Raw genomic sequence first — 15,889 nt, forward strand, 5'->3', positions numbered from 1 at the left:
GTAAAGATTTCTTTGTTTATTACCATATATTTTTATTTGTAAAAGTAATATAAACACAACACATTTTATATGCTCACATTTTTATTTTGAAACACAACACATTGAATTATTTTATTTATTTATTTTTAACTACTAAGCCTACACATTCTGAACAATTATAGTTTTAAGCAGTGTATTGGTAGTTAGTTAACATTCTACCTAACTGCTCAACAATTATAGGTACAGGCTAATAACAAGGTATATATGCTATCTTATTGAACAAGCAACTTAACTCAAATAAGGATGTATGCGCTAGGCGTCTCTCTCCAGCTCTCCAGGTTGTTGTGCTGCTTGGCTGGCTAGCTGCTCAATGGTTTCCTCCAGATATTGCCACTGTTTTCACACACACTGCAGTACACACTGCCACCATCAGCTGTGTGTCTCCGCCAGTTCCAGAAAGTCCACTCCTTGCATACGTACTGTAAATATGATGAATCATAGGTTGGCAAGGAAATCCTCTTCATCTTCATTGTCACGGAGCTGGAACCAGCAGTAGAGGATGGAGTGGCCTTAAAGCTGTATGCTGCTGTGGTGCCAAACTGCTGCAGAACTTCACTTGGTAGTTTATGCTGGTAACAGGCATCACCAGCCAGCTTCAGTCCATACCGCACCAGGAGTATGGAGTTGACAGTGTGCAATGACATTCTATTTCTTATAACATTGACTTGACCACACTCATTTGGCTGAACAGCCGTTCAACCTCCCCGTTTGAGTGTGGCAAGGAGAGGGCAGTGAGTGCAGCTTTGCACAGTTCTTCAAATGAATTTGACCCGGAAGAGTCCGTGTAGTTATTGACTTCTCTCCAAAACTCGACTATGTTTTCAGTTGAGTCCCACCTAAACAGATGGAATTTCTTCATTGGGGAACAAATGTATCAATTGTTTGGGGCTGGTATCCCAGTAGCTCAGCTACTTTAATCATTTCAGTGGTGCCTTTATTGAGCTTTAGCATTTCCTTAACACTGAACAAGGCCATGTTTCGCAAGGTTTCAAGGTTGTCTGGGAGCCTTGCTTGGAGCTCCTTGCTTAAAGCAACAATGTAGTTGATGCACTGTCTCCGAATGACCTTTTTGTCCTCTGGTACACCGTGCTCTCGAAAAGGTACCGAAGGTATGGTGATGGACTGAGATGTCCATCAATGGCATCCTTCAGGATATACATTTTTGCCATAGTGTTGACTACTTTGCTGCAAATTGATGTTAAGAGGTGTACCAGATTGTCCAAAAGCTTGACAGGATCTGTTTGCTCTCCCTCAAATGACTTCACTGCAACTTGTACGTCAGACAGGATTGATTTCAAGAATGTCAGGTAGACATAGTTGGTCTTGTCCATGTATATGGCGTGTAGCACATCCACCATGTAGCAACGCTCTCTGGCCTTGGTCAACTCAAAGGGGAGATTCAGTTCTTCCCACTGGCTCAATATACAAGTTACCGCAGGCTCAATCGATAGCCAACGTGTGGCACACACTTTGGTGATCTGCAGGGGTTTCTGGCCACAATTAATGGTGGCATACACTGCTTTGTACTGCTTTGTACGCCTCGCGCCGTTTTGGGGAAATCGAAAACCAGTTTAAGATTGAGTACTCAACACTCCTAGGGATGGTTTCTTGGGATGCTTCACAGACAGCCAATTGTAAAGACTGGCACACACAGCGGGAGAGTACCAAATTGGGCAATGCACATTCTTCCTTTAAAATCATGTGCACCCCAGTCATCACGGACGCATTATCAGTGCCAATACACTGAAGATTCTCTTTTTTAAGGTTACACTTCTCAAGAAACTCAACTACCGCCTTTGCTATTGATCTGGCATCACCCCCCCACCCCCACCCCTCCAATTCAACCAGCCCGAGAAATGTGGACACGACAGGTTCTTTTTTTAGCACTGAAATACCGAATCACCACACCCAGGTATTTCGAGACACTGACATCAGTGGACTCATCCAAAAGGAGACTGAACTCCTCATCCCCCACATCTGATGTTACCCTTCTGAGAAAATAAGGAGCCAGTACTCCCCTAATCATTCCTGTGCACTTGGTGCGGTGCATTTGGAAGTTTGTTGCTGCCGCAGAATCTGAAAAGGCAGCTTTGCAAGCCATACCTAAAGGGTTACATGCTAGCAGCGAACAATGCTCTGCAGTGGCCATTGACATAGTAGCTTCTGCGCTTTTGCAGTTATCCACTTTTTTAACCAACTGTGGTAATGTAGCCTGAGTTGTGGGGTTGTACAGTTTTGATTTATTTATATGCTTTGCTGTAGCACAATGTTTTTTGATGTCATACATTTTTGCAAGCATATCTGATTTGCAGTACACACAGTATGCCTGACAATCATCCCCAATTACTGGCATCAGCCACCCTTTAAATTCAGGTACAGACTCACTCTTTTCTGTACTTCTGGCAATACAATTTTGATTGAGACATGTTGATTGATGTTGTAAGTTCTGTTCAAGATCAAACATTTGTCACCAACTATATTCATTGGGTTTGTCTCATCAAACGCATACTACTGCTGCTGCAGTCAGCCAACAATGATTTGCAATTTGCTGAAATTGCTGCTGGCCTGCTGCTGCCTGTGCACGAGCTGAGCGCCTGCTGCTGACATGACTGTAAGGGTTGTCGTGGTGGAAGAAGGAGAGGACCAAAGCGCAGCGTGGTTAGTGTTCATCTTTTTAATAAGAAACTGAACACTTCAAAAATACAAAGTGACAACCGAAACAGTTCTATCTGGTGCAGACACACAAAGACTGAAAATAACCACCCACAAAACACAAAGGAAAACAGGCTGCCTAAATATGGTTCTCAATCAGGGACAACGATAGACAGCTGCCTCTGATTGAGAACCATATCAGGCCAAACACAGAAATAGAAAATATAGAAAAACGAACATAGACTGCCCACCCCAACTCACGCCCTGACCATACTAAATAAAGACAAAACAAAGGAATAAAGGTCAGAGCGTGACAATCACTCACAATGCACTGTTGCAGCCAGGCACGTGTGTTGTGACTGAGTGTGTGACAGAGAAAATCGTTTTTGTGTCATTTAGAGGGGAAATGTGTGCATTTTAGCGTTTGAGTCACTTTTCAAAAGTTGCTAAACGTTCCAAATACATTTTTAAAAGTAGCTAAATTTGTTGCTAGGTGCTGTTTGAAAGAAAAGTTGCCAGGGTACTCTGAAAAGTTGCTAAGTCTAGCAACAAAATTGCTAAGTTGGCATCACTGCCTGCGTCTAGTCAGCAACAATTCAAAAGTACTTCCAGTTCTTATTATTCAATGAGGTTTAACGGCGGTTGCCATCCAATAAATGTTGCATTACCGCCACCTACTAGACTGGAGTATATCTCCCTTATACTTTGCTTGAAAAAAAATATCAATACTTAATAAATCAATAAATGCACTACAATTACAACTACACTCACTAAAACCCCACCACCCTACTCCACTATTTAAATCTATTTAGTCCTACCTCAGGCCAACAGGCTGCAAGGATCGGACACCACCACGTAACACACTCTGTAACTCTTCTGAAGTCAAGTCTTGCTCACCCAAATATATATCTGCAACTGCCACCACCACCTCAATTTTCTGTGACTCAATACAGTTGATAACCATTGTTATAAGCACAAAAACATCTAATCTTACCGAAACATACAATACCAGTCATAAGTTTGGACACACCTACTCATTCAAGGGTTTTTCTTTATTTTTACTATTTTCTATATTGTAGAATTATAGTGAAGACATTACAACAATGAAATAACACATATGGAATCATGTAGTAACCAAAAAAGTGTTAAACAAATCAAAATATATTTTATATTTGAGATTCTTCAAAGTAGCCACCCTTTGCCTTGATGACAGCTTTGCACACTCTTGGCTCTCTCTCAACCAGCTTCACGAGGTAGCCACCTGGAATGCATTTAAATAAACAGGTTTGCCTTGTTAAAAGTACATTTGTGGAATTTATTTCCTTCTTAATGCGTTGAGCCAATCATCTATGTTGTGACAAGGTAGGGGTGGTATACAGAAGATGGCCCTATTTGGTAAAAGACCAAGTCCATATTATGGCAAGAACACCTAAAATAAGAGAAATGACAGTCCATCATTACTTTAAGACATGAAGGTCAGTAAATCCAGAAAATGTGAAGAACTTTGAAAGTTTCTTCAAGTGCAGTCGCAAAAACTATCAAACACTATGATGAAACTGACTCTCATGAGGACTGCCACAGGAAAGGGAGAGCCCGAGTTACCTCTGCTACAGAGGTTAAGTTCATTAGAGTTACCAGCCTCAGAAATCATCAATTAACTGCAACTCAGATTGCAGCCCAAATAAATGCTTCACAGGTTTCAAGTAGCAGACACATCTCAACATCAACTATTCAGAGGAGAGTGCGTGAATCAGGCCTTCATGGTCGAAGATGTTGCAAAGAAACCACTACTAAAGGACACAAATAAGAAGAAGAGACTTGCTTGGGCCAAGAAACATGAGCAATGGACAATAGACTAGTGGAAATCTGTCCATTGGTCTGATGAGTCCAAATTTGAAGTCCAACTCCAACAGAAATCCAACTTCTGCACACTTCTCACACCTAGGAACGTCCCTCCTACACATTGCTGCCATATGCCCATAAGCCATCGTTTATATATCCTAACATCACTTTGTCGGGCAAAGACTCAACATCAAAACTCAAGGACAGACAACGACTCTTCTGTTTCACCACTCACGCCACCTGGTCTGCGTCGCACCAAACAAGCATCACAAACACATTTCACATTTACCGCTACCCCAGTAATCACTCCTCTCAATGGCGCCCTCTCCTTCAGAGCAAAACAATTCATGTCTCTTGTCCCCATTGTTTAACGCGGAGCGCCTGCTCCCTCTGACCAACAGAAACACAAACAATTATCACAAGACCACTTATGTTTACCCTCACCGATTCCACAGCACCCAATGCTGTTTTCACCCACCCTGAAACCACAAATGGATCAACCAAAAGGCAAGGGGCCACTTTTTCCAAAAACGGCACTCCTACTGTCACTGACTCATCTTTATCCTGACCCTTGGTGCAAGCCTTGGGCTCTGAGAACTTCTACACACCTACCACCTCCGATACTTCGTCCTCATTCACTTCCATTTCTTCTCCTGTCTTCGATCCAGCACACAGCTCACTCTGCTTACACTTTCTACCATTCTTCTTTAACAAATCATCTCCATTTATTTTTGCTGATTTTAACCAACTCAAGCTCATCCTCTTCCTCCCTCTCTCTTTTCGACCTCCTCTGCCTCTCTTTTTCCCTCCATTCCTCCTCCATATTCCAAGTATACGTCTCATTATGATAATACTGCACTTCTCCTGACTTACATGTTGTTCTTGCCCTCTTAAGGGACGCCATTTAACCGGCTGTCACAATCTCCATACAATCAGCACAAACCCCTCGGGATGTAACGCTCAACAGTGCATCCCACTTGTAAAGCAGCTGCTTCGTCTTGATGTTCTTCTTTGTCAGTAGCTATTGAGGAGCTTTTCCATTTCAAACATGCACGCTCTTCCAACCACCAGCCATAGACACTTCCACCCTCGACCGGAATGCTCCCGGAATGATCCTTGTCATGCTCCCGTCCATTCCTCTATTTGTATTGGTGGATACATCTCATTATTGTAATACTTTATGGAATATTGGATGTTGACATCAACCGCCTGTATTCACAGGAGAGAGATGCTAGGCTACTAGCCTCATGTCATGAATGTGCATAGCCGATATATAGTGTTTTCTTTCAAAGTTGCCATGATGTCACATGTCCTACTTATATCAGTACACTCATAACAACCTAAGCATTATGAAACTTCTATTCAATGAAAATGACTACCCTCTCTGGCCTCACCTCCTCTACCCAGTATGGCCAGCAACTCCATTGTGTGTATGGATAAATGATCCATTTCTCTTTTTGTCACTGCTACCTTAAACTCAGGAACACTGAAAGCTGCACCTGGCCTCCCTGTTTTAGGGTCTGTGGCATAAGAATCAGAATTAGTTAGGTAACATAAACTCAGCAAAAAAGAAATGTCCTCTCACTGTCAACTGCGTTCATTTTCAGCAAACTTAACATGTATAAATATTTGTATGAACATAACAAGATTCAACAACTGAGACATAAACTGAACAAGTTCCACAGACATGTTATCAACAGAAAGGCAATAATGTGTCCCTGAACAAAGGGGAGGTCAAAAGTAACAGTCAGTATCTGGTGTGGCCACCAGCTGCATTAAGTACTGCAGTGCAACTCCTCCTCATGGACTGCACCAGATTTGCCAGTTCTTGCTGTGAGATGTTACCCCACACTTCCACCAAGGCACCTGCAAGTTCCCGGACATTTCTGGGGGGAATGGCCCTAGCCCTCACCCTCTGATCCAACAGGTCCCAGACGTGCTCAAATGGATTGAGATCCGGGCTCATCGCTGGCCATGGCAGAACACTGACATTCCTGTCTTGCAGGAAATCACGCACAGAACAAGCAATATTGCTGGTGGCAATGTCATGCTGTAGGTTCATGTCAGGATGAGCCTGCAGGAAGGGTACCACATGAGGGAGGAGGATGTCTTCCCTGTAACACACAGCATTGAGATTGCCCTTGAAGATTTACCAAATATGTCATGGTGCAGCTGCTGTCCAAAAATGTCACATGGAGAAGAACTGGTTTTTTTGCGACACTTCAGGGCGATGTATGGTATAAAATGAGACTCACCAGAGATACCTTACCTTTATTTAACTAGGCAAGTCAGTTAAGAATAAATTCTTATTTACAATGATGGCCTAGAACAACTGCCTTGTTCAGGGGCAGAACAACAGAATTTTACCTTGTCAACTTGGGGATTTGATCTAGCAACCTTTTGGTTACTGGCCCAACGCTCTAACCACTAGGCTACTTGCCACCCCAAAGCACCTACTTTTAAAATCAATGTTATTTAAATATTTCCATTGCCCATGTCACAAAAAAAATGGTAGATCCAACATGTCTCAACTCCAATTGAATGGATTGAAGAGCAACTCCACACTTTATGACATATGTAGAATTTAAGTTATGCAAATCATATTTTACTCATATAGTGTGGCTAATGGTAGGTAGCTGATGGTGTAAAATTATTCCATTTAGATTACTTCAAAAACGGCCTTTGTGTGACTATTCAAGCAGTCTACATCAGAGTCAACATGTCAGAGCACATTCTTAAATAGGAAGTAGCAAACATATACATGGAGATATTGTTCATGAATAGCACCAAAATACAATCATGCTACAGCACCCTCAGCACCCCTACTTCCACAGCTATGCATAGAGGGGTCATAGTGTGTAGCTACAGGCAAGACTTCCCGTGATGTAGCCCAAACCATTGGGACGCTACAGACATTTTCGTGAGAAGACCAATTTTTCGGATGTCTTCTGACTCCAGGTCTTTAGCTCTGCCACCTCCAACCGCAGATGTGGAAGTCCGACATCGGCCAATGTGGTGGATTGAGACGTAGCCCATGGGAGAAAAAAAACATATCTGTAGCTAAGACAGATTGCTATGGGGATTTTTCTGTTAGGCTAATTCCATTTCCAGACATCGACTCTACATCTATTTACAAATCTCAGATAGGTAGGCCCTATACTATTTGCACAATTCAAATATTACCATGATATTGCATCATTTATACCATGCTATAGATCTGAATCATGGAAATGTACCATGGTTTTAGCTTTGAAGTATGATGGTACTGTCATGCACCTAAATAATACCAAGATATTGCATAATTTATACCATGGAAATACCATGGTTTTAACCTTCGGCCATGGTAACGCATAATTATGATAATCTTTATTAATTGTGCATTACCCTGGTACAATAGCAGTATAATGCATTAAATAAATAAACCCACCAAGGTCAAAAGAGGTTGGTTGGTTGGTATTATGATGCATTTATATACCATTATTGACGCGTTTCTGATCAAGTCAGAGGCATTAGGCTGCTATTGTTGTTCCTGGTTTGTCTAACGTCAAAGAAAAAGGGGAATAGTTGATGTGAAAAAGGGGTAATACTTTCTGTACCGTTTTTTGCTTATGTTTGGGTTCCCTGTGTTGCCAACCAGAAATGTGGGAGAATGTGAGATATAGCTATGGTACCCTTATCTTTGGCATTTTGTAATGCTGATTTCTTTTAGTATTTATTGTTTTTTAAAGTCAATGGGTGTTGTGTTTATTTCGGCCTGCAGAGGGAGTCGCTCAATCTAGTGGTTGCTTCATGTGCTCTCGCGCTACAGTGGCTCTCGCGCTAGGCTGCCTAGATGCATTTTTCCTCCTCGTAAAGCTGTTGCAAAGCTTATTTGCTGTGCTTTGTGTGGTTCCGTTTGTAAGACTGGCACAACATGCTCACATGCTAAACTGAAATGATTCATAAGAGTCACGACTCTTTGGTTTGAATTATAAGTAGCCAAAATGTACAAAACCACACATTTCTGGTCTGCATTTCAAATATTGTATTTTCTTGTTAATACCGTATTTCAATATGTCATCATCTCTTCCCTCCTCCCTCATATTCTCCCTCTCTCACACATGTTCCTCCAATGTCTGTATTATAAATAGTGTTCAGCATTGGGGGAATACTTCCCACAGCTGTAACCACGGCAAATTCTCTCCAACTCTGCTCCCCACTTTGTCTCTGTCTGCAGCAGTATGTCGTGCTCGGTGTGGGAGCAGCTCCCTTGTCTGCTTCCCCTCAATATGACCAGTCATTTCCCTGAAGCTGCATGGTGTTAACTTCCTGTCTGCACAATATTCGCTCTTGAGAAGATAAATAAAAAAAGGGGGGAAAATGAGTTCCAGGGAAGAGGGGGCAAGACAGAAAGACCTACAGAGAGAAAGGGAGAAAGAAAATGGTAGAATGAGAGGAAGAGAGAGAAGGAGTGACAAAGAGAGAAAGGGGAAACAGAGAGCGAGAGAGAGCGAGAGAGAGGGGGCGGGGTAGGATAGAGTGAAATGTTCTGCGATTGAAGGAGAGTGAGCATGAGAGGGAGAGAGACTAGAAGACTAAACCTTTTTGACTGCCAGTATTTTGTGGACTGGACCGGTCAGGATACACCATTGAACAGATTACCGGTGTCCCCTGAAGGAGCAGGAGGCAAAAAGCATGGAGGTTGAGGGGTGAGTAAGAAAACAAGAGGCTAGAGACAAAATGGCTACAGTCTCCACTGGTTCTGAATTTGGTACCGGTAGGTGAGTTTACTTCTGGAGCTCTGCTCCTCTATGTTTCGCTACAGATATTTCTCTGCACTCTTCCATGGACAATCCCAACGGCAGCTACTGTCAGTTATAGCTCTCTCTTCTCTGGCCATCTGACAGCATAGACATTAAAACAGGACAATATCTATCACTCACTACCTTCCTGCCTTGGAGAGCTCAAATGGAGAGTCCAAACATCTGCCAGTCGTTGTCGTCTCCGACAGTTGAACCCATCTGTCATCTCCCGGAGCGTAGGCTTCTGTTGCTGGGGGGACCAGGAGCTGGGAAGAGCACCACAGGGAATGCCATCCTAGGTGAGGAGATCTTCCAGACTGGGACAGAGACTGTCCACAGCACCGTTGGCCACGGGGGGGTCTGCAGGAGGCGTATCACTGTGGTTGACACCCCAGGCTGGATTATACCCCATGACTCAGCGGATGATAACACAGGGGCCCCGCCAGAGCGGGCTAGCAAGGAGGGACCCTGTGTCGGTGCCACCCTCTGTCCCCCAGGGCCCCACGCGCTCCTGCTGGTGGTCCCCGTGTCACAGCCCTTCACAGAGGGCCACAGGAAGGCAGCAGAGAAGCAGCTGGGTCATCTAGGAGGAGGGGCCTGGAGGTCCACAATGGTGCTCTTCACTGGGGTCGACAAGCTACCGGAGGGGACGTTCGTAGAGGAGTTCATTGCAGCTGGGGAGCCCCTTCAGTGGCTGGTGGAGAGGTGTGGTAACAGATACCATGGCCTGGATAGTAACACACAGCAGAGTGGGGATGACAACACGGTGAACACACAAGTTCAGGAGCTGCTGGAGAAGGTAGAGGAGCAGGTTAAGGAAAACCATGGCTGGTATTTTGCAGTAAACGAACTGATTCTGCTAGAGGAGGAGCAGGCAAGGAAGGCGGTGGAAGAGAGGCGGGTGAGAGAGGAACGGGAGGAAAGGGAGAGGCAGAGACTGCGGATGGTCGGAGGGCCTCCCAGAGGTGACCAGCTCTTATTGCTTCATTGTTAGAAGAAAGAGTTTTAAAAGGGTTCTTCGGCTGTCTCCACGGGAGAACCATTTGAAGAACCCCTTTAGATTCCATGTAGAACCCTCGGTGGAAAGGTTTCTACATGGAACCCCAAAAAGGTTCTAACTGGAACCTAAAAGGGTTCTTCAAAGGGTTTTTAACAACGGTTCATGTAATAACACCGGTTAACTTTGCTACAGGGTTCTCCCATGGGGACACCTGAAAAACCTTTTTAAATATAACCTTCTTTTCTAAGAGTTTGTATACTTGGCATAATAGTTCCTAAATGTTCACAAAGGTTTTAATAAATAGCGTACATGTTATAAAGCTTTCTATCTCTCCCTGTCTCTTCCAGAGCTGAGGGTCCTCTTGTTGGGCTGGAAAGGAGTGGGAAAAAGTTCTGTAGGGAACACCATCCTGGGCCGGCGGGACTTTGAGTCTGGAACAGAGACGGAGCAGAGCCTTAGGAGGCAGGCTGAGGTGGCCGGACGCAGGGTCACTATCGTTGACACCCCTGGCTGGGACTGGTTCTCCGTCAGACGTACCCCGAAACACGTGAGACAGGAGTCGAAGCGAGGTGCCACCCTCCTCCGGCCTGGCCCCCACACCCTTCTCCTGGTGCTGCCAGTCATCTCCACCCTCACTTCACGCAAGAGGCGGACCCTGGAGGCCCACCTGGAGGGCCTGTTTGGTGATAGGGCGTGTCTCCACACCATGGTGCTGTTCAGCTGCGGGGATTGGCTAGGCCGAACGCCCGTCGAGGAGCACATTCAGAAGGGAGGGCGGGAGCTCCACAGGTTGTTGGAATACTGTGGGAACTATTATCACGTGGTGGACAGCAAGATGCCGGGGAAGGACACAAGGAACATCTCAGATCTGCTGGACAAAATAGAGGAAATGATCAGAGAGAATGGTGATGAGGCCTTCTTGCCAATACAGAGTGAGTAGACAGTAGATGATTCTGAACCCCTCTCTTCTTTCCCTGCTGTCATTAATTCACTTCTGGATGAAGTTCATATATGTTATTATGATTGTTTTTGTCAAGCATTTTTTGTTATACAGTAAAGTTTTAAGGCCCCTTGACTTTTTTCACATTTTGTTACGTTACAGCCTTATTCTGAAATGCATTACATTGTTTTTGTTCCTTCTTTATTCTAAAATGGATTAAATAGGTTTTTTCCCTCATCAATGTACACACAATACACCATGACAAATCAAAAGCAGGTTTTAATTTTTTTTTGCAAATGTATAAAAAAAATGAAATATCAAATTTACAAAGGTATTCAGACCCTTTACTCAGTGCTTTGTTGAAGCACCTTTGGCAGTGATTACAGCCTCAAGTCGTCTTGGGTTTGACGCTACAAGCTTGGCATACCTGTATTTGGGGAGTTTCTACCATTCTTCTCTGCAGATGCTCTCAAGCTCTTTCAGGTTAGATGGGGAGCGGTGTTGCACAGCTATTTTCAGGTCTCTCCAGAGATGTTCGATTGGGTTCAAGTCCGGGCTCTGGCTGAGCCACTCAAGGAAACTCAGAGACTTGTCCCGAAGCCATTCCTGCATTGTCTTGGCTGTGTGCTTAGGGTCAATGTCCTTTTGGAAGGTGAACAATCGACCCAGTCTTAAGTCCTGAGAACTCTGGAGCAGGTTGTCATTAAGTATCTCTCTGTACTATTCTCCGTTCATCTTTCCCTTGATCCTGACTCGCCTCTTGGTCCCTGCTGCTGAAAAACATCCCCACAGCATGATGCTTCCACCATCATGCTTCACCGTAGGGATGTTGCCAGGTTTCCTCCAGATGTGACGCTTGGCATTCAGGTCAAAGTGTTCAATCTTGGTTTCATCAGACCAGAGAATATTGTTTCTCATGGACTGAGAGACTTTTAGTTGCCTTTTGGCAAACTCCAAGCAGGCTGTCATGTGCCTTTTACTGAGGAGTGGCTTCTGTCTGGCCACTCTACCATAAAGGCCTGATTGATGGAGTGCTGCAGAGATGGGAGAACCTTCCAGAAGGACAACCATCCCCAAAGAGGCACTCTGGAGCTCTGTCAGAGTGACTATCAGATTCTTGGTCCCCTCCCTGACCAAGGCCATTCTCCCCCGATTGCTCAGTTTGGCTGGGTGGCCAGTTCTAGGAAGAGTCTTGGTGGTTCCAAACTTTTTCCATTTTAGAATGACGGAGGCCACTGTGTTCTTGGAGACCTTCAATGCTGCATAAATGTTTCAATACCCAGATCTGTTCCTCAACAGAATCCTGTCTCGGAACATCAAAATCCTTCAGTTTAAGCTAGGAATATCATTTTTTGCATGGGATGTGTCTCAATCCACCACTTACGCCTATGTCGGCCTTCCACATCTGCGGTGGAAAGTGGCCGAGCTACAGCTGTGTTTGTCAGACCATGAGACATCCCAAAAATCGTTCTTCTCACGAAAACGTCTGTGGCATCAAAAACGGTTTGGCCTAACTATTATGACCACTGTATGGAAGGGAGAAACTCACAAACCCGAGATGGTGTTTTCCGTTTTGCTCTACGACCCCCACAAGTGTCACGGGACTCGTCTGAAGGTAACCCAAACAAACAAAGGGAAGTATGAAGGCAGCTTTGTGCCAACAAAGATAAAGGGGTAAATATATGTCCCAAAAAATTAACATGTTTCCTGAGGTTTCTTACATATCCTAGATATATGACAGACACTTCAAAACATTATTCCTTATGATTTGTTTTTTTTGCCAGTCTTTTTTTTGACATTAATGTGTTTCTTTGGGCTATAGTAGTAAAGGCCAAATTCAATATTTTACCAAATTATTTTAACCCCCCCTTTAGAGAATAAGTTTTGAGATAATTGGGTTCTTTTGTGTTTGACAGTGGATGAAGAAAGCCCTGAGTCATCTGAGAACAACAGCCCTGAAGAGGACTGTAGCAGAGGATGCCAGCTCCAGTAGTGACAAGGGAGAGAGTAGCCAAGAGCACATGCTTACACACTGTAAGGTGGACATGCTCTCACACTCCAAGCCAAAACGTTCACATTTCAAAGTGGCCTGGTGTATAATTACACTGGAAATGAAATGAAATAACACATACAATGCCTTCAGAAAGTATTCACACCCCTTGACTTTTTCAATGGAAAAAGTCAAGGGGTGTGAATACATTCTGAAGGGACTGAACATGTGTTCAAAGTAGTTGGGTCATTCTTGAATTGCTGTGACATTTGCGTCCCTCGCCTTTGCAACCATGAAAAACACTTTAAAAGGACAAATAATTGCACATCATTCATGTTTTTGTTTATATTGAACTGTTTATCAATGATACAACATAATGCAAGTCCTTTATACTGCAAAACTGTATGCAGTACTTAATGCAAGCACATTGTAGTGAGATATTTTGGGCATTAAGAGATATCTATCTACCATTTTGAATGCTAGAAAGTAACACAATATTGTATAGTTCAATGAAAACAAATAAAGGCTATTAAAAAGAAGGCAAATGTATATAATAAAAATATCTATTTACCAAAAAATATATGGGGGATTGTAAATTGTGCTTAGAATTACATTGATAGAAGTCACAATCTCTCTACAATATTAAAGCTGATCTCATTACTCATTACAAAGATATACAAGGCAACAGTAAACATGTCGTCCCCCACGAATGATGCAGCCTTGAGCCAATTAATAACAACAATTCAAACAAGGGTGACACTTTATTTGAAGGTACACATATGAGCCACTCATTTCTAGCTTATAAGTATGTATATAAGTAGCTTATAAGGCCTTTATTATGTGTTATTAGCCATTTATTAGGCCTTAATTAAGTTTATTTGTTATTCAAACATTATAATGCATGTAATAATAACCTCATTATTAGCTATAATAAAGTCATATTTATTGTTAGTAAATATCAAGTAACACAAGAAACTATCTCAAGCTGGGAGTAATAAGGGGCATAGCACCTCAATACTTGTTCCCTATTCTGAAGTGTGACTATATTTTTACTTGCTGATTTTTCCCCCCTATTAATGACCTCATTGGACAGAAAGGGGCACACCTCCCTCATATATACCATACAGCCAACATTCAAGATACATTTTTATGTAATCAATTAGCAACTAAATGTCTATATATACTTCCATCCATGTTGGCTATTTGGCATATAATGTGGCATATTTACTATGACTGTGATATGGGGTTGTCTCACCTGATGTGGTTGCCTCTATTGAAATGTAAATGAAGGGCAATTATATTGTGAGCAAAATTATTCATCATGTCACTTTAGTCAATTATTTTAAAGACGTAATATTTGACCTTCTATGGCCTCCATTTAAGAAAATCCTAGTTTACCTAAAATGTGTCATTAGTGTTACCATCATTGGTGTTACCATCATTGGTGTTATTACTCCTACTGTGGCACAATTCTATCATAACGGTAGAAATGATTTAAAGTCATTAAGCTGCCCTTTTAGTTGATTTGAAATGGGAAGATGTACCCAAATACATTTAAATATTTAAAATCTAGAGAATGGACGTTTCCAAAATCCCCAAATGCCACTGCAATTCAAGAACGACCCAGTTGTCATTGTTTCCCTCAAGGTGTTATGGTAATTGAAAATGCAACTACGCATTATGAATACATTGTCTTATAAATGCATGTTGTGGTGAGCATCCTGAAGATAAACGGCACTCTTAAAATAATCCCATCAATCTTATCATTTTATCAGGCTTTGGTTTGTGTCGTCAGAACAAACCAAACTAAATTGGAATGTAGTAATGGATGTTCTGTAACAGCACTGCCGTGTATTATTGAAATCTAACATTAACTTTGTATTTTAAATATCGCAACTCTGACACTTATAAATGCTTTACTGACTGTTTTATCTAGTAGTGCATTGCAGTACACATATAAAAAAAGCACATGATGTTATGTGAATGTTCAATTGCACTGAAATCCGTGAAAACATGTACATTAAAGCATTTTGCACTGCATGTACTGTATATTGTTATGATATGGGGTGGTTGTTCAGTGTTAGCACATAGTACATGGGGTGGGCCACCATGTTCCTGGAGTGCCTCAGGTACTGCAGGATTTTATCCCAACTGGGCACCGCACAGAGCTACTTAGTCAATTGATCAGTTTAGTGATTGCCTAAATTCAACACACCTGGTCCTCTAGGTCGGTTAAATAAAAAACAGGACCACAGTTGCTTAACCCTGACATAGTAGGTGGACAGCATACTACCACTACCATGCGCCATCCCCAACCGAGTCAGGTCCTGTGCCCTGCCAGGAAGCCTTGATAAGCACACAGGTGTGGGCAATTGAGATTATCGTCAATCAGAGAAAGGTGGCCACAAGCCTCTCGGCCTGGCAGTGTTTGTTTTGTGTTATCTTTAGTTTTGGGGCATGCCCTCTTTGTACTTTTTGTTTTTATATTGTTTTTTTGTCACCATGAACTGAACAAGTCGATAATCTGCTTGGGCTGGCCAACTAAGGGGTCAAAACGGAGCTGGCCCTGGACCCCGGTAAGTTTGCTGTGTCCTGGGCACAGGTATACAACACGGTCCACATACTCTAACTTCTCACATAAATGC

The 15,889-nt window shown here is 42.9% G+C and overlaps 1 protein-coding gene across 1 annotated transcript; it reads left to right on the plus strand.

The window, feature by feature from the left end:
• The first annotated feature begins 8,886 nt into the window (after positions 1-8,886).
• On the plus strand, positions 8,887-15,284 carry LOC139421051 (GTPase IMAP family member 8-like). Its single transcript, XM_071171545.1, has 3 exons — positions 8,887-10,279; positions 10,662-11,246; positions 13,171-15,284. The coding sequence occupies exons 1-3, from the start codon at positions 9,481-9,483 to the stop codon at positions 13,245-13,247; spliced, it is 1,461 nt and encodes a 486-aa protein (XP_071027646.1). The 5' UTR covers positions 8,887-9,480; the 3' UTR covers positions 13,248-15,284.
• Positions 15,285-15,889: the final 605 nt, after the last annotated feature.

This window comes from Oncorhynchus clarkii, chromosome 12 (assembly GCF_045791955.1).
Source record: "Oncorhynchus clarkii lewisi isolate Uvic-CL-2024 chromosome 12, UVic_Ocla_1.0, whole genome shotgun sequence".
Lineage (NCBI taxonomy): Eukaryota > Metazoa > Chordata > Actinopteri > Salmoniformes > Salmonidae > Oncorhynchus > Oncorhynchus clarkii.

Bases quoted from the DNA above. Each gene is read 5' to 3' on its own strand.
- LOC139421051 (XM_071171545.1), top strand. From the start codon at position 9,481: ATGGAGAGTCCAAACATCTGCCAGTCGTTGTCGTCTCCGACAGTTGAA. The intron at 10,280-10,661 runs GTGACCAGCTCT...TGTCTCTTCCAG, and splicing joins GGTCGGAGGGCCTCCCAGAG to AGCTGAGGGTCCTCTTGTTG. The intron at 11,247-13,170 runs GTGAGTAGACAG...TGTGTTTGACAG, and splicing joins GGCCTTCTTGCCAATACAGA to TGGATGAAGAAAGCCCTGAG.